The sequence below is a fragment of the Pseudonaja textilis genome, chromosome 1, assembly GCF_049901715.1.
Source record: "Pseudonaja textilis isolate UNSWEBS1 chromosome 1, rPseTex1.2, whole genome shotgun sequence".
In the NCBI taxonomy this organism is placed as follows: Eukaryota; Metazoa; Chordata; class Lepidosauria; order Squamata; family Elapidae; genus Pseudonaja; species Pseudonaja textilis.
Genome location: NC_141990.1, coordinates 162,268,511 through 162,288,015, shown reverse-complemented (window position 1 = coordinate 162,288,015; position 19,505 = coordinate 162,268,511). Strand labels below are relative to the sequence as shown.

The 19,505-nt window shown below is 36.7% G+C and overlaps 1 protein-coding gene across 1 annotated transcript in view; it reads right to left on the bottom strand.

Moving 5' to 3' along the window:
- Window positions 1-4,878: 4,878 nt before the first annotated feature.
- The window catches only part of ABCA12 (ATP binding cassette subfamily A member 12), a 137,354-nt gene continuing 122,727 nt past the window's right edge, over window positions 4,879-19,505 (bottom strand). Inside the window, exons 49-54 of the mRNA XM_026707730.2 lie at window positions 18,347-18,481; window positions 15,255-15,358; window positions 11,184-11,276; window positions 10,603-10,708; window positions 9,890-10,027; window positions 4,879-6,405 (exon numbers count right to left, since the gene is read on the bottom strand). Coding sequence (XP_026563515.2) covers window positions 6,328-6,405; window positions 9,890-10,027; window positions 10,603-10,708; window positions 11,184-11,276; window positions 15,255-15,358; window positions 18,347-18,481 — 654 coding nt within the window. The 3' untranslated portion in view covers window positions 4,879-6,327. The remainder of the gene's footprint in view (window positions 6,406-9,889; window positions 10,028-10,602; window positions 10,709-11,183; window positions 11,277-15,254; window positions 15,359-18,346; window positions 18,482-19,505) is intronic.

Genomic DNA, 19,505 nt, shown 5'->3' with positions numbered 1-19,505 from the left:
AGCTGCTGATTGAAAGCAATCAGGAGTTTTGTCAACTACCTTTGAGGAATCCTACAACATTTTTAACGTTCAGATAGAATCAGCTTTTGCAATGGTGGGACTCAAAAATGTTTACTATCAGTTCTGTGAGTATGGCTTGGTGGGCGTGGTTTGCTGAGCATGCTAGGGGAAGGATACTGCAAAACCCCATTCCTGCCCCACCCCACTAACCTGCTTTCCAGCTCTGTTCTCCCATGCAGGGCAACAAAAGAAGACCCAGCCGATTAGCTGGAATTCGAGAAGCAGAGAATAGATGGGATTGGTGAGGCCAGTCAGGGGTGGTATTTGCCGGTTCTCTGAACTACTCAAAATTTCTGCTACCGTTTCTCCAGAACTGGTCGGAACCTGCTGAATACCACCTCTGAGCTTTTGTATAAAAACACTAGTTTGACACCTCTGTTGTAGAACAATAGAAAAAGGGTTGTGATATTCTTCTCGTGACTGTCAACCCGGAAGCTGTCCTCACCGAAGCCATTTGGTCTGTTTCAGTGTTGCCACAATGGAGCTGAGGGTCAGGGAGTGGGGATTTGAGATAGAGGGTTTTTTGTAGCCCAAACAAAATACTTTCTCTTCGGAACCAAGAACATTCTCACACCTGGTCGGAAGAAGGTGGAGTGATGCCACCCAGTTGTCGGTAATTGGACCATGTGACTGACTGTTTTGAGAAAGTAGAAAATCTTTTAATAAGGTGAAAACCGCGAGAGTTTTCAGAGTTGGTATTCACCTGATATGTGCCAATATGATAATTCCAATAAAATAAATATTTGAGGAACTCAATTGCCTCGAAGCCTTGCTTGTGATGGATTTATTACTTGGCACTCTGGCAGTAGCATCCTTTCAAGTATTTCAAGAGTGCAGTACTGTCCAAGTCTTCTCTTCTAAAGGCTGAACATGGTCAACTCCTTTTGTCTCTTTGTATAGTATTTTCTTTCTAATCCCCAGATCATCCTTGTAACCTTCACTGAACTAGTTCCAATTTCTCTAAATTTCTTGAAATGCTGAGTCTAGAAATAGACTTAGCACTTGAGTTGGGTCCTGACAAATGCAGAGTAAAGTGAAAGACTTAGAATAACTTTATTGTCACCTTGAATGTACACAAATTGGCATACATTAAAATGAAATTTTGTTGCATACAGCTCTCAAAGTGTATATCTCCAATACATAAACATAACCAAATAGATAAATTAAAAATGATGCATATACCCACATATATTGTATGACATGGAGAAACAATACAGTCTAGTATTGTACATGGCAAGAGAAACAAATTATGCAAGGTTATCAGATGGATGGCATAGGGTACAAAACTATTACAGAATCTGGCAGTTTTGCTATAAATACTTTAAAACCTCCTCCCAGAGGAGAGCAACAGAAACAGGCCGTGAAGTGGGTGTTTGGGGTCTCTAACAATGCTTTCAGCTCTAGCCTGTATCCTGAATAACAGGATTCTCGGCTGTCCTTACCACTCTCTGAATGGACTTTCTTTCTGAAGTACTGCAGCCACCAGTGATGCAGTTTATTAAAATGCTCTTAATCGTGCCTTTGTAAAAAGTGGCCAGGACAGAAAGAGAAAGATGTGATCTCTTCATCCGATGCAGGAAATGCAGACACTGGTTTGTACACTTCACTAAGGATGACATGTGGAGAGACCAGTTCAGATTATTACTTACTTATCCGCACCCACAGATACTTAATACCGTTAACCACCTCTACAGCTGCATCCTTGATACTGTGTGGAATGTGATCATGCTGGCTCTAAAAACTACAATGATTTCCTTAGTTTTATTAACATTTAGAACCGGGTTACTTTTATTGCTCCAGTCCACCAGACCCTTCACCTCTTCCCTATAAGCATCTTCATTGTCGTCCCAGATAAGAGCCACCACTGCCATGCCATATGCATACTTCACAATATGATTTGTAACAGATTTGGCATAGCATTCGTGGGCCTTCAAGGTGAATAGTAGCAGACTCAAGACATAGCTCTGTGGGGAACTTGTACTCAAGGAGATGGAGTTGGAAACTTTTCTTCCAACTCGCACAAATTGGGGCCTATCAATAAGGAAATCCAGTATACAATTACATAAAAGAGTATTAAAACCTAATAGGGCCAGTTTGTTCACCAAATGCTGAGGAATGATTGTGTTGAACGCTGAGCTAAAATCAACAAATAGCATTTGCACTTGAGTATTCTCCTCCAGGTGTGCCAAACTAAGATGAAGCCCATAGGAAAATGCATCATCTATAGAGCAGTTCTTCGGATAGGCAAACTAATGAGTCAAATGTAGGGGAAAGGCATGAAACCAATCTCTCAAAACACTTCATCGTAATGGAAGTGAGTGTAACTGGACGGTAATCATTAAGGCTTTTGATGATAGTTTTGGGGGGCACTATTACAATGATGGCAGTCTTAAAACATGATGGAACCATGGCTGGATGCAACAAGAGGTTGAAGATGTCTGTGAGAACAGTGGCCAGCTAGCTGGTCAGCACACTCCTTAAGTATTTGCCCAGGGATATTAACAGGACCAGCAGTTTTGTGAGTATTGACTTTCTGCAGGACCTTCTGAAAAGCAATTGTATCAGACCTGAGTGCCTGCTCACCAGGGAGGGGAACTATAAAGCCTCAGGTACAGTACTGGAAATTATACGATGAATTTAGATTAATTTAAACAACATGAAATTGAGGGAACACTCATTTTAGTTTTATTCTCCATTCAGGATATAAGATCTGGAACTGAACAGAAAAATCTTATTCTCAAGGGGTGATCTTGATAAGATCCAAAAATCTTCTTACATGATACCTTCTGCTTATTGCCAGGCTTCAATGCATACATAAATTTTAAAAACTGTTACTGAAATTAGAAATGGTAACAAATTTCATAATGCTACCCCATATTCCAGTGTCTTCTGTAATGAAACTTATCCCAGGATAGAAAGATAGAATCATAGGGCTGGAAGGGACCTTGGAGATCTTCTAGTCCAACCCACAGCCAAGCCAGGAGACCTTACACTATAAATGATTTCATATAAGTGATAATGTAATGCTAAAGTTTGTTAACCTATTTCAATAGATTTTTTGTCAAAAGATGGCTTTCTCATTTTACCCCACTCAAACAAATATAAAATATCACAGGACAGATCAGAATGAAGAAGCATCCTCTACTACTCAGCATTATGCCACTGGCATCATAAAGAGAAGTGCTGCCTGGAATTAGAGATTGGTTTCAAAGCATTAGCATTCAGTCCCTAAATTCTTTGCAGCTACAGCAATTCTATCATTAAAGAAACGGGTAATTTGATGCTTTGTGTCACGCAGTCAAATGCAAGAGGGGAACACAGCAGTTATATTGAAAAACAGAAAAAGAGCTAGGAAGCACTCGGAAATGCATTACGTTGTTTTCCGTGGCTTGTTGTAATTCTGGTCACATTGTTTATAGGGCTATAATGATTCAGTCCTCTGCAGAATTTGAGGAACTGAATGTAGTTTCATAATGTTTTTGTTTGGTGTTTTGTTTCAGCATAACAAAATAATAAGATTTAAAATAAAATAGCATTTGGGAGAAACAACATGAGCACAAGCAGTTTTTAAAAAGCAAATATTTTGGATAAAAAAATTGAAGCACTAAAGTAGTTTAGAAAATACAGTTCTTTACAAGAAAGAACTTGAGGGCAACAAGTAAGCAGTTTTGGAATTTAAACAAATGAAGATAAAATATTTCATTGGTTGTTAAGTTGATGATTTTCCAGCAGCCACTTAAATCTCAAGAGTATTGTGCTTTCTCATGATGCTTTCAAATGAACCATGATGGCGCCATGGTTAGAGTGCAAGTACTGCAGGCTGATTAGGCTGCCTGCTGGCTGCCTGTAATTTGGCAGATTAAATCTCACGAGGTTGACTCAGCCTTCCATTCTTCCAAGGTGGATAAAATGAGGAGCCAGATTGTTGGGGGCAATGTGCTGACTCTGTAAACCGCTTAGAGAGGGCTGTAAAGCACTGTAAATTGGCATATAAGTCTAAGTGCTGTTGCTATTTAGCCCCTTCTAAAAGAGACGGGGGAAACTCGCATTGCAGGAAAAGGGAAGAGCAAAGGTGGGTATTTCTTTAACAAACATTGTAAAACTTTTTAGAAGTTCTAAAGATAACCTCTAAAAGACTTCTAATTTTTTAAAGAGATTTTTTTTAAAGAGTTTCAAAACATCAAAAAGTAATAACGCACTTTTATTGTGCTTAGAGTCTGTTGACTGTCTGCAGAGTGTCTCTTCATTTTTTTACATGTTGCAAAAAACCATGGCAATATTTCGTCTGTCTCCACAAGCTACGCAGGGAGGGAGCAAAAAGAGATTTTCCAAGCTACAAAAGGCAGGCAGAAATGGGCTACCAAGGCAGTATCATACTTCGACTAGGTCAAAACATGGAAGAGGCATAAACCTAGGCAAAATCAGGTCGAAGCCACAGCAACATCCAAAGATTCAGGGCAGGATTGCTAGATGTTCCTAACACTGTGTCACCCCTAAGTATTAAGATTCATAGTGCAGTTTCCAAGTATTCATCCACCTGATCTTTGTAGTTGTATTGTATTTGCCGAAGAGACTATCTGGTTTACTTAAGGAGCATTGACTTTTCCCCTACAGTCTTGGGCTTTTCTTCCTCTCAGCCTTCAGATTCTCAACCCAATGTCACCATGGATTTGAGGTGGTGCTTTGAGGAGTCCACACTAGAATCTTGGGTATCCTATTAACAGATGCCACTCCTAATGGATCAGAATTCGTGATTCTGGTTGGATTCCTCCTCCTTCCTGGTGACTTATGTTCTTCTTTTTTCTTCTTTTTTCTTTTGGAGAGAGGAATTAGAAAACACATACACTTGACACACTCTCTCTCCTCTTATTGCTATTCTTGTCTATCAGTCACCTATATCATGGCAAGTGAATGGATGCTGACTGTACAATTTTAAGATGCATTACAGAATGATGGCATATTTATATGTGTACTACATCTATATAAGTTGTTCATTAGTTGTAACCCAGTTGGTGTTGTCTGGACTCAGAAGCTCAACATCAACACACCTAGTTTTAGAAGTCAAAAACATCCCAGAAGACAATCACTAACTTGTTTTATCTTCTTAGCAAGATAATTGCATGGACATGATTTTGGAGTCATTAGGAATCAAGCATGAAGATATTTGACTAAATGCAATTGTAACTTTTAGGGCAATTCTACTCTACATTTCCCCTCCATTGCTCCATTGATTGATTTTATTGGCTGCCCATCTTACCACAGGGTAACTCTAAATTAAGCAGTGATTTCTGACTGCTTTCCCTTCCATTGATGTTGAAATATGCAAAAAAGACAAAGACCATTTTGAGCAAATCACTACCCTCTCTCCAGCTCACCAATAGAATGTGCAATGTAATTCACAATTCCCTGTCTTGTGAAACTTCTTGCAAATCCTGTTGCAATAAAAGTCCTCTTATTCTCCACTGATGCACAGGAAGTAAAACAAATTATTAATATTCATGTATGTTTACAGAGTATAATGTATGCTTTCGTTTATTTCCAAAGGAAAAAAGTTCTTACTACAAAGAGACATGTATGAAATAGTGAGGCCACAATTAATATAATACAATGTTGCCCAAATTTCCAATTAGAATATGTTATAGGTAGCCAAATTTTGGGCATTGTGACAGAAATATCATTTGCCACACTTTCACAAACCCATACCCATCATGTTGCTATTCCCTTCTGGTAAGCAACATTATGCAAAGATAAGGAGCAACAAAAAGATATTTAAAACAATTAAAGGAAAGAAAATATTCCTAAAACTAGTTTTTATCCACATTATTTGCTATATATCTCCATACTTTTCTATCTTTACAAACATTTCCTTTTGCCAAGAACTAAACAAAGATGAGAAATTAACAGATTATGCAGTCAATTTATTTTATTTTTATTTAACATTGTCATAATCTCTCTCTATAGCAATCTTTTGGTTTATATTCCTTAACACAAAGCAGCTCTTCTTTTCACTGAGAATATATTTCTTGGAACTGGAGCATGGAAAGAATTTCATAAATACATGATGAGAAATATATTTGTATCTGCTATGTATTGTTTACGTATAAAAAAAAACTTGAGAAAGAAGTAAAGACCAATCTGATATAAAGGGAAGGGCCTAGATTCATGGTCTAGAGTACAATATGGATAAAATAACTTGCAAAGAAAATCTTTAATACAGTAGTCAAGAGGTTTTGGCATAAAGCTTTAGTATAGCAGTTAAATGTTCCCTTAAGCTTCTGGACTTGTACAGGTGATTGCATCTGAAATATCAGGGCTAGCTTGAGCTTTAGCAAAGTTGATGAAAACCTAAAATGAAAAAAAAAACATATTACATGAAATTAAACACATTCTGTTTTTCAGAGAGTTTCTAAATGGACTTCTTATACCTACAATAAGTGTGAAATTCATGTTACGGTTGTGAAAGTAAAACAGAGGCTTATCAAGAATGAAGAAATCTGCAGGTACTGTTAAGACACCTCTTATATGTCAGCTCTTATTTTACCAAATTTGTAACATTCAACCTAAATGAATTTTAGACATTGGGTGGAAGGAATTTCAGACAAAGCCAATTAACTCATTTGTCTCTTGTTAGTATTAATAGCTGATTCCTATGTTAGGGGCCAAGGGCTGTATTACACCCAGAGAGATGGAGTGCAAATGAAGTTGTATTTCAGCTCTTCCTCCAAATGACTTTGGAGATTAAGAGGAGGGTGCTTTTATTCGGAATTATTTCCCCAGAGATCAAGAGTGTTATTTACTAGGCTTATGGCTAAGATCTATCTTTTCTTCCAAGTCCATGTTCATTAGCAATACTGAATATATTAATATTCAGGTTGTAATGTTTAAAAGTTAATAAGTGTTTTATCTTGTAATAGCAATTTATTAAGATATTGCTATTTTGAAGATTCACTAAAGTGAGACAGAATACTTTAAAAGAAAAACAAATTAATTTGCTTTTTTATAAATTTTCAAGAAAATTTAGAAATGGACTTATAAGGCAGGAAACTTTGTTATGTTACCATCAGTGTGTGAAATTTGGCATAAAATGCCCAGGAAATCTATAGAATGTCAAAAATGGGATGTCAAAGTATGAAATGCTTAATATTTCACACATTTCCTAGGTATTCTATGTAGTACCAAAAGGCACACTGGCCAAGTATAAAATACTCCCGCTAAAATGCCAATCTATCCTTCCTTGTTACAACAAGTAGGCTGGAATGGAATGGAATGGAATAGAATAGAATAGAATAGAATAGAATAGAATAGAATAGAATAGAATAGAATAGAATAGAATAGAATAGAATAGAATAGGAAGGGACCTTGGAGGTCTTCTAGTCCAGCCTCCTGCTCAAGCAGGAGACCCTATACCATTTCAGATAGGTGGCTGTCTAGTCTTTTCTTAAAACCTCCAGTGATGAAGCACCCACAACTTCTGATGACTAGTTGTTCCACTGATTAATTGTTCTCACTGTTAGGAAGTTTCTCCTTAATTCCAGGTTGCTTCACTCCTTGATTAGTTTCCAACCATTGTTTCTTGTCCTGCCTTCTGGTGCTTTGGAGAATAATTCTCTTCTTTGGGGCAGCCCCTCAAATATTGGAATATTGCTATCATGTCACCCCACTTTTCTCTAGACTAGCCAAATACAAATCCTGGAACCATTCTTCATACATTTTAATCTCCAGGTCTTTGATCATCTTAGTTGCTCCTTTTTGAACTTTTTCAAAGCCTCAACATCTTTTTTGTAGTGTGGTGGCCAAAATTGGTTGCAGTATTCCAGGCATGGCCTTACTAAGACTTTATAAAGTGGTACTAATACTTCATGTGATTTTGATTCTATGCCCCTCTTTATATAACCAAGGATTGTCTTAGCTTTTTTACCTGCGACCATACACTGCTGGCTCACATTCAGTGATCATCCACTTTGACTCCAAGGTTCCTCTCACACTTAACTGTTTTTGAGCCAGATCTCACCGAATATGTATCTTTGATTTTTTTTCCTCCCTAAATGTAAAACTTTTGCTTTCTCTCTATTAAAATTTATTTTTTTAGACAGGGCCCATAGTTCAAGGTTGTCAAGATCTTTTTGGATCCTGAGCTTGTCTTCTGGGGAGTTGGCTATTCCTGCCAGCTTAGTGTCATCTGCAAATTGGATGCGTTCCCCTTCTATTCTCTCATCTAAGTTATTTACGAAGATATTGAAAAGTATGGGGCCTAAGACAGAATCTTGTGGTGCCCTGCTGCTTACTTCCCTCCGTGTACATGTAGTACCACTAAGGACTACTCGTTGAGTACAGTTTGTCAGCTTACTAAGAAGTAGGCTGTGGTCTACTTTGTCAAATGCCTTACTAAAATCCAAGTATACTATGTCCACAGTTTTTGCTGGTCTGCTAATTTAGTTGCCTTATCAATGAAATAAGATTAGTTTGGCATGATCTGTTTTTAACAAACCTGTGCTGACTACTAGTTATAACTTTATTTCCTTCTAGTTGTTCGCAGAACTGTTTTTGGATTATCTTTTCCAGGATTTTTCCAGGTATTGATGTAGATTGATTGGTCTCTAGGTTCTTAACTCAGCTTTTTCTTTCTTTCTTGAAGATGGGAACCACATCAGCTCTTTTTCAATCCTCAGGTGTTTCCCTGGTGCTCCAGGATTTTTGAAAGATGTGGTACAATGGTTCTGAGATAGCACTCACCAGCTCCTTCAGAACTCTGGGATGTAATCTATCAGGTCCCAGTGATTTATATTTGTCAAGATCACATAGGTATCTCTTACCATTTTCTTGCTTATTTTAATTTTTATTTTCTACTCTGTCTTTTACAGTAGTCTTTTATTTTTTTGGTAGGTTTGGCTATAGTTTCTTTTTGCATGAAGACTGATGAAAAGAATGAATTAAGCAGTTCTGCTTTCTCCCTACTGCCTGTTACTTCCTTGCCATCTTCTCTCTTTAGTGGACCAACTGTTTCCTGACTTTTTTCTTATTTTTAATATGTTGAAAGAAACTTTTTAAAATTGTCTTTGGCTTTTGTTGCAAGTTTTTGTTCATTCTGAGCCTTTCTTGACTCCATCTTTACAGGTTCTGGCTATCTGCTGATATTCTGCCTTAGCTGTGTGTCCCTCTTTCCACTTTTTTGTACTTGTCCTTTTTGTCTTTCAGTTTATCAGAGAGATCTTTGTGCAGCCATGCTGGTTTCTTCTTGAATTTCTTATTTTTCTTTTTCAGTTGTATTGTGCTAGACAGGGCTTTTATGATCACATTTTTCAGAGTTTCTCACACTTCTTGAGTTGTTTTTCCCTTTAGAATTTTCATCTATGGAATCTTTCCTAGGCTTTTTCTGAGTACTTTGGTCCTATGTTTTTTTCAGTAAGAAAGTTGTATACTTCAGTTTGCTTTTCTTTTTTCATTTTCATATACATGTTTTCAATAAAGAGTTAGGGTTAGGCTAATTCTAACCCTGACTCTTTTCATGATTCTCTTTTCATATTTTACCTAAATAGGTCTTAACATTCTGCATAATGCCTAGGTATTATATATAATGCCAAAGAAAGCATATAACATATTAAAATAATACAGGCATTTCATACTTTGCCTAAAAATATCACACTCTATAGATTCATAGGCATTCTATACAAGTCATGCTTTTCACATATTGCTGGTAACAGTTATAAGTTATCTTGCCTCAAACTAGAAAAAAAGATCCAATGTCCAAGGAGTTGCAATCCAGAAACATGTGTTTCTTACAGTTTATTTCTATTGCATCAACAAAAAATGAGACAAATTTATTGCTTACCTCTTCCAGAGTTGTTTGACTCACAGAGAAGTGTTTAATTTCAAAAACTGCTTTGTTCATTTCTAGAAGTTGAAATATGTTTGCTACACCTCCGGCAGACACTGGGATATGATATTCCACCATGTTCAGTTGATGGTCCTGTATGAATAAGATTTAATGCAGACAAATGCAGATTTTTAAATCAAATACTGATGTCCATCTGACAACATATTTCCAATTTCCCCCAAAAACCTATAAAACACACTGTGTACTTTAATTTTATAGAACAAATGTGATAACATTTGGCTGATAATATTACCTTGTGAATGCTACAGTTAATTCAGGATGCTATAATTTCTATCAGAGCATTAATCAAGAATAATTTGGTCTCTTTTTAGTTTGTGGCTAGACAATAGGCACTCACATTATTATATTCTCTTCTATGAAAATATTCATTGCACTTTTTTGCACTTTAGCTTAGCCTTAATGATATAGCAATAGCACTTAGACTTATATACTGCTTTATAGTGCTTTACAGCCCTCTCTAAGTGGTTTACAGAGTCAGAATATTGCCACCAAGAATCTGGGTCCTCGAATTCTGCTGATTTAAGCGCATGAAAGAAAATTTCATCATGTTAGAAATCTCCCTGCAGCCCAAAGAAATGTAACCAGATTTCTAAGTTGTTAATGTGACATTCAGGCATTTCACAGTATAGATATGTAAAAATATGTACCCTTAAATATGTATTTGGAAAGTTTGTTTGTAAAAATAGAGTCAGCTTCTCAATGTTGTCTGCACTGTTATTCAAATGCATCTTCACAGTGAATCCTTTTCCAAATCTAGAGGAAAATATGAAAAGTATAATTTATTAGATTCAAAGTGTAATAAAAATTCTAGTAATCCCAAGCAGTACTTCTAGAAAACCAAATGAAGCATAATTTCTAGTACAACCAAACACACATTAAGGATCTGGGTCAGCTTCAAATTTCAGAAGGTTAGAATGTTCTAAATGCTGCAGCATCAGTGGTTTGTATAGGTAGAGTTCCTATCTATGCTATGTCTTATGCTCATCCTTTGATATTTGAATGTGACAAATCTTGTTCTGAATATCTACGTTATGATAAAAAGATGTTATAGAATGCAATAACTTCATTATATCACCTTGGTTCATTTATCCACAAAGCTAAAACATTACTTGTTTGGCAATTTTTGTACCATTTCCTCCCTTAGAGCAAAAATTGCTCTAATACACTTTACTGCTTGCTCAATTAGGTGGCAAAGTAAAAGTTGTCACAAAAGAAATATTTTACCAACCTGCTTTTTATGTGCTGCAATGAACCCAAGCACTGGAAATGTCCATTTACCATGATAGCCAGGCGTGTGCAGAGAGCCTCACATTCTTCCATGCTGAAAACCAAAAGGAATTGCATTTTCAATTCCATTTCAACTAGAATGCCTGATGATTAGAACACATCTTGTTGTTTGCAATCTTCTCAAAAAATTCCCAACTTATATATTGATCAATAACCAGCAAGATGGGACTGACAAGTTTGCAAGATAGGTATACAATCCAGTTATGAGAAGCATTATTTTCTCATGGAGAAGATAGTAAGAATCACATTCCACAAGGTTTGGAAGAAGTATTGGAACTATTTGATAGGCTAATAAAATATTAAAAGGGAAATTCTCTTAGGATGAAAATACCAGAACTGGGTAGATGTTTACCTATAGATGTTTTCTATTAATTTAAAAGCAATTACTCAAAATTAGTGGTCTTACTAGTCAATAATGGAACCTATTGTCAACCATCCCACTGCATTAAAGAGCAACAGAAACTCACATGACATTTTTTTTCTCCAAGAGTATAACTTTGTTGAAAAGTCATTATGGCTACAGAAGTAGAAAAGCCAGTTGTGACATTTTCATATGCAAACATCATAGGAAATTTTTTTCCCTCCCCCTGCCACTTGGACCTCCCACTGTCCATTGTCCACCAATCAGTTGCACTTGCTTTATTTTGGAAACAGCCTGTCTGTCTTGGATGTTCCTTGTGGTTTGGGTCTGTCTCATGCCTCCAGGTGGCACACTTGCATTCCAGAGGTCCCTCCCAAATCTCCCATACATTCCAATGCCTTCCCTCCACTATTCTGTTACTGTTGTCTGTTTGTGAGCAGGGATGTGTAGCGAGTCAACCATGACACCTCTTTTCAAGGTAGGTTCCCCTGCCAGATGTGTTTAAGTACAGTCTAAACAGCTATCTGTCTGGGATCATTTTGGATTCTTGCATAAATTGGGAGTTGGATTCAACTACATGGTTCATTCTCTGTGATTCTAGTCTCATGCTGCAACTGTTTTTTGAACTTGGCACATTTGGTTTATCGTAGTTTTGCCAGGTAGAGTCCATTAAGAGCAAGGGTACCATACATCTATATTGCACTTGGCCAGACAATGACTCTGCTGTGCATCAGTTATATGGATCTAGGAATGGAGTTGAATGGATTTTAAAGAAAAGAATAGTCTTCCCATCTTCTATTGTGATGAAGATCAATTAGCTAGATCAGATAATGAATTCTTTCTAGCCAAAGGCATTAAACAACAAAATATACAACTTTATGATAAAGCTTTTTTGAAGACAATGGGGCTATTCATCCATTAACTAATGTTAATCTACCACATAGGTTCAATCATATTTTTTTTACCTTTTTTTTGCATGCAATTTTATAAAGACTGTGTCTCTTCTTTCTGAGGATCCATAGGATCCATTGGATTTCGAAGTTGGAAAGTTCAATTTATTTGGTAGAGACCAGTGGTGGCTTGGTGGGCGTGGCAGGGGAAGGATACTGTAAAATCTCCAGTCAGAGGTGGTATTTGCCGGTTCTCTGAACTACTCAAAATTTTTGCTACCGGTTCTCCAGAATTGATCAGAACCTGTTGAATACCACCTCTGGTAGAGACATTCTGAGTTCAATTTATTTAGTAGAGACATTCACTCAGAAGAACTGCAGAGTGGGACAGCCAAGCCTTCCTTCACTTCAGCCTAGCCTTTTGCTTATCCCAGAAAGAAACTTCGTTAAAGCATTTGAGGTCAAGGACTTCAGTCCATTCAATGTTCTGTGATCCCAAGTATGCAGAGGCCTATCAAAATTCTCTGAGTTAGACTTGCCATTACAACTGTAAGGAATTGATGGATTTTAAAGAAGCTGAACTAATATCCTCAAACACATTGCCTTCTTTGAACTTTTGTACCATAACCTTAAATTGCTTAATTCCCACTTGGAAATGAAGACAGTTGAAGACATTCCTTTCCAGATTTTATTACTTTCTCCACTTTGGCTGCAGTATTCAATGAGTAGTCCTTAATGGTACTACATCAGGGGTGGGATGCTACCAGTTCTGCCCCACAGCTTACCCTCCATGTAGATATAGTACAGGGTGGGATTCAATCAGTGTTTCTACTGGTTCAGTGACTACGTTTTGCTGCACGTGCATGTAAAAAATCTTAACTTGTGCCGCCTGGAAAGCTGAAAAGCACTGTGCGCAGGTGCGCAACATTTGAAAAGCCTCTTTTTTCCTGCTTTTTCAACCTCAGCTGTGCCGCACAAAGCAGCTGAGGTTGAAAAAGCAGGAAATAAAGGACAGGTAAGAGCCCGGACGGGCGGACCATACAGCAGCAAACACAGAACTGGTTCAATGTCTGCTGCTCTTCAGAGCTACCGGTTCTATAGAGCTAGGCAGAACTGGTAGCATTCCACCCCTGATGTAGTAATTTTGTTGTGACTTTCCTTGGATATTATTTTTCATAGTAGATATACACATTAAATGTTAAAGAAAGTAGAAATTATTCTAAATATAAACCATAATATTTATATTGAACTGGGTAATCAGGCATCAAGAAGAGAACGTTAGCTATTTCATAGGCTATTTATCAAAAGTATACATTTTAAATCTGTTTTCTTGGTAGTCATAGCTTTAAATCATAGCTTTAAATGAGATTTAAAACTATGTATAGCTTTAATGCCATAATCACTAACACTTAATAACATATTTGCGTCTCAGACTTGGCACAAATATGTAAGCTGAAATTGCACAGAAGTTATATTTACTGCAGAATACAGGAGTCAAATTCTAAATATATGTTAATCTCAGGTTTTAAATCCTAGGCTTTCCTCCTGCCTTTTAAAGTCAATAGCTCTTTGTCCATTGTTTTCCCAGTCTTGAGAGTTAGAGGTGTCTCATTGAGAAATCCTTGAGGTTGAGAAATCCTTGAGAAAAAGAGAAGCTTATAATTACTTGACAAACATTCCAGAGCAGATATGGCATTCAGCAGGTTCTGACCATTCTGGAGAATAGTAGCAGAAATTTTGAGTAGTTCAGAGAACCAGCAAAGATTTTACAGTATCCTTCCCCTGCCACACCCACCAAGCCACGCCCACAGAACTGGTAGTAAAAAAAAAAAATGAATCCCACCACTGGCCTCTACCAAATAAATTGAACCTTCCAACTTTGAAATCCAATGGATCCTATGGATCTTCAAAAGGAACAAAGAGACAGTCTTTATAAAATTGCATGCAAAAAAAAAAAGGCGATGAGTATATTTGAGAATATCCATGTTAAGAGAAACTTAAAAAAAAGATGTATTAATTTAAAGAAATATTTGGAGTTTTTAAAAGGATGTATATAAGAAGAAAAAAATTATTCTATGAGGATAATTTGGAGGGAGTAATCTAAATTTAATGGTGAACTTTATGCAATGTTAAGAGGAAGTTTTAAAAAGATGTTTTCGAAAGTTTTGATTAAAGAAAGGTTTTAAAGAAAGGTTTAGTGCTTTAAAATGGATGAAAAAAGTATTTTTTCCTTTAAGGTTAAAGAATCTGAAAGAATACAGTGAATTTTGTTAATATAAATGGTGATAGTTTACAAAGATTATTAAGTACAAATAAAAATACATATTATTTCCACAGCAAGGAAGTTAAAGCAGAAATGGTTAAACTGATTGTTTTATTCAAAGAATATATTTAATAATGTCATTTGAATATCACTTCCGGATTTTTTGCTTGTGATGAAAAAAAAAGGAAACTCTGACCTTATTTTTGCTGATTTGATAGTTTTGTTGTTATGGTTACTTATATGCTAATGGGTAAAAGTAAAAAGTTAAGGCTGGAATATTGTTATCTTGTACCATACTAAAAAGAGTCAGAAGTCAATTGCTTTTTTTCTTTCTTCCCTTGTAACTCATATTTTCTTTCCCCCTCTCTTTTTCCTTCCCTTAATTTCCTATTTTAATTTTTAGCTGTATTTTATATATTGACCTTAAAGTCATTAAATGAGAGAGTTGGTGTTATTGTTAAGTGCTATTGCTATTATGCCTCAAATAACATATTATACCTGTGTGAAGTAAGTATCACTGAACACTGGTTCTGCACTTCCTCGGTGATGATTTTCCATAAATGCCTCTTTGCATTAGGATCCATACCAGAACTCGGCTCATCCTAAAATCAAACCGTTTGACAACAAATATTACAAGTTAAGAAAAACATTTTTTTAACATTTGTAAAAGCACGACTAGCTTTCCTGTTAGCTCCTCCCACATTTTTACTGAACATGATTTTAAAGGTTTACAGCATAATTCTCACTATACTATGGTAAACAGTGAAATTCTTCACTTGCTTGTGAATAAGGCCATCTTAGGAAGGCTTCCTATTGAGTAAAGCTTCATTGTTAAGCAACAAAAATGATATTGCACAAAATAAATAAATAAATAACAGATCTTAGCTAGGAAAGGTGAGCTTCTGATTTAATTATGGATGAGCTGAATCCGTTATATCTGAAATATAACTGGTTATTTTTATATTTTTCTTTATATTGATTGAAAACAAAGAAAATAAGAATGAAGTTTCCTCCTTTTCTGAATTCTCCTCAAAAACTCAGGAACCTGTCATTACCCTATTGTAGTTTCAAATACACGTATGGTGCTGTGAGGATAGAGATCATACCATATATACAAGCACTTGTTTTTTATGGGAGTATGTTATAGATATTGTAGTATAACATAAATATAAAAGATAGCAACCAAAGTTGATACTATACTAATATAGACGAACACCATATAGAAGCCTGATGATGGCAGATGAGATTCTGCCGAAACGTTGCTACAACTTTAAAAGCACAACTATAATGATGTGGGAAAATACCCGAACAAAGCTGAATACCATACATATACTAATATACTATATATATACACACACACACACACACACACACACACACACACACACACACACCTTTTTATACTAATCCCTCTGAATATGCTTTGAAAGTTCTCCCCACACACCAGAACAGGTGTGGGAAATGGGCAGCATACCAAAGAGAGAAGGAATCCATTATGCCAATAAGCTTATCCGCTGCCTAACAAGTAATAGGATGAAAAATATGTCATGTGCATATTTCTCTTTTATCACTCAGTGTGATGTATTCCCTATTTAAATATACAGACTGAAAGGAAACAACGTATACTATTAAAATGCAGAATTACTGGATAAAAAATGTTTGTGTGATTTCAGTATTGCTGCAGGCATGGAATACCTATGAGTAAGGTGAGTGATATAGAAAGCCATTTCAAGATACAGATCTTGAGATTTTTGTTATATTTTTGCACTTAGTTTACATTGCCTATCTATTATTAATGCACCAATGTTTGCTAATCTAAGCAAATACTGTGGTTGTCCATAACTTTGATGTACTCAGGAGAGGGGACTGAAACAACCTGGATGAATGTAGGAGTTTCTAGGAAGGGGTGGGATCCACAATTTCATCTAAATAAGAGCAATCCCTGGAAATTTAACATAGATCTTTGTATTAACCTTGGGTAGTATAGAAGATTCAGGGTTTATATCAAAAACAGCAGTACAATAATGATGTCAAAAAACCTTAATGGCAAACCTGAAGTCAATGCTAATCATATGAAATTAATATTGCACTTAATATTATAAATGAGATCAGGCTTGAAAGTAAATAGTAATACAAATACATAAAAATGGAAAGCTGTGATAGATATAAAATATTTGCTGATAGTTTTCAAATAGAGAAATTATGGTCTGATAGCCAGAAAGTAGGCTAAATGCTCCCTAGGAAAGCAATTGTTCCCTAATTCATTACAGAAGCTTTCCCCACTGACACTTGGTTCAGGTCCTTTTCTAATTACTGTTCTACTATTATATGGCACCCCTTTCTCATTAATTTATTTACAATATGTTTTTTGACTGTGGTAAGTGCTCATTTCCACATTGTTGTCTTGTATGCCAACATAAAACATAGAGTTGCTTTGTGAGATGAGCAATCTCTAAATTTGATAAATAAATAAATAAAAAAACATTGACAGCATAATTTTGTTTTATTGGCTCAAACTGAGATAGGTAGCATATACATTTGATAAATAAAACTGTACTGCTCCCATTACCAGTCTGTATCCTATCTGTATTGCCTCTTTTATAATCCTACTGAATCAAGTTGTCCTGATTGGTGAGCATGCATGCCCTTCCTTATAAGTAGTGTGATTGGCTTTATTCTCTGGTTTTGCTCCCATTTTACTATTGGGGACAATAAATTAATATGAGCTCAAGAAACAGGAATAAAACATGGCAGAAATAGCATCAGAGTACAGAGAGGTCCTATTCTATCCTTGTGGAACTACCTAGATTCAATATATTAGAATAACTGTACAAGTAGTTCAGTAGCTAATGGGTCACCGTGTGATCTGGCTTTGGGAGAATGGGGAGAAGTGACTGAAACCAATCAACAAACAAATGGTCTTCTTCTACTTGGAGGTCTTCCATTATTATCCAGACCTTGCAATGAGAAAAAGTGAGGCTGCTTATTTGAAGGCTGAAGAGAAACTAGTTTCAAAAATGCTGAGTGAAGGAGTGAAGGTGATAGTTATGGGAAGAACTTGATAACCCTTTTGACAAGGGTCAAAAATGAAGGGAGTAAAGTAACCCACCACAAGTAGGTTCATAATCTACTTGCCTCCAAAATCATGGGTAGCAAAATGTTACAGATTATACACATGTTGCAGTTGTGGTGGAAAATATAAGCTTAATAGTTTATTCTGTAAAACTGCTAAGCAAATGTGGCAATATGTTTATTCAAACTTGTGCAACCAAAAGGAAAAGATGGTATTGTCAGAACATATGGACTAGATCCATATCTCTCTCAACTATGAAAAGAAAATTTAAAATTAAATCAGAAGCATGGAAATCATGGAAGCATGATTTAATTTAAATGAAATGAATTAAATTAAACAAAAGGAAACTGAATACTTGCTTATCCCTATAACCTTTGAGTATTAAATAGAGGATACTTTAGAAAATAAAGTAAAAAAGAAAAGAAAACTGTGTTGTAAAGCAAGACTACTTTGCAAGACTATGAGACAGAGAATATGAAAAAGCATAATTATTCCTCACAAAGTTTGTATTTCATACCAATAGCAAAACTGATGGTTTCCCCAGAAGGGCTAGAGCAGTCGATAACTTTCTGTTGGTGCCATAGCTGCACATAGAAGCAATTCTACATCGGTAAGGCATGAGATTAAGTCGATAAAGAAGGTGAAATACAATCTGTGGGGAAAAGAGATTCAGAAAAATGATCATTCTTCAACATGAATTTATACATTCAGATCAAAATGGTTTCCTGCCTAAGAGACAAATTGAGAATGATCTTAATATCTTGGAATATTATGAAGCACATCCTGGAAAACAAATGGCATTGATTTTTCTGGATGTGCAGAAAGCATTTGACAATGTAAACGGGCAATTTATGTTGTTACAATGAAAATTTATGGATTTTAGGGAGAGATTTATTAACATGATTAAGGCAATATATAACAAGCAAATGGCAAAGGTTAAGTTTAGGGTTAGGGCCTCCGTGGGGCTCTTTGCTACTCCTTTTAGTTATTCTTTTTGGAAATCCGGGCTGGCTGAAGAACGAGAGCCAGCTGTGGCGGAGGTTTTCCTTTGGGTGACCCTCCTCCTCCTTCCCCTCCTTCACCTCTTGTGACCCCCTGGCTGGCTGTGGTGGGGGTGGGAGGGTGTGTGTACACATGGGGAGATGCTCCTCAAGCTGCATTTTGGGACTCTCCAGAGCCTTAGTGCAGGAACAAAATGGCACTTTACCTGCCTTCTTGCCATATTGCGCATAAGGCAGCCTTCACTGCCTGCTGCTTCGAGTTGGAGCTTGCGCCCTCCGCGCTCGGCTGAAGAGCTGCGGAGAGGGGACATGGCAAGGCGTTGGCTGGAGCTTTAGTGCAGGAGCAAAGCAGCCTTGTACCTGCCTTCACGAAGGAGAAGGAAGGGGAGGAGGGTCAGCCTGGATTTCCAAAAAGAAATAAAAGAAATAGCAAAGAGCCCCAGGGAGAGCTTGCTGGCTTGGCGCAGCCACAGCTTTTAGAGAGAAAGAAAGAGAGAGAGAGAGAGACCAAGTGCGAGAGAGAGAGAGAGACAGTGAGAGAGAGAAAGAGACATACACACTCTGAGACATAGAGAGAGAGAGAGGCACAGAGACAGAGATACAGAGAGGGGAGAGAGAGACATAGAGATACACACACAGAGAGTGATACACAGAGAGAGGGAGAGAGAGGGGAAG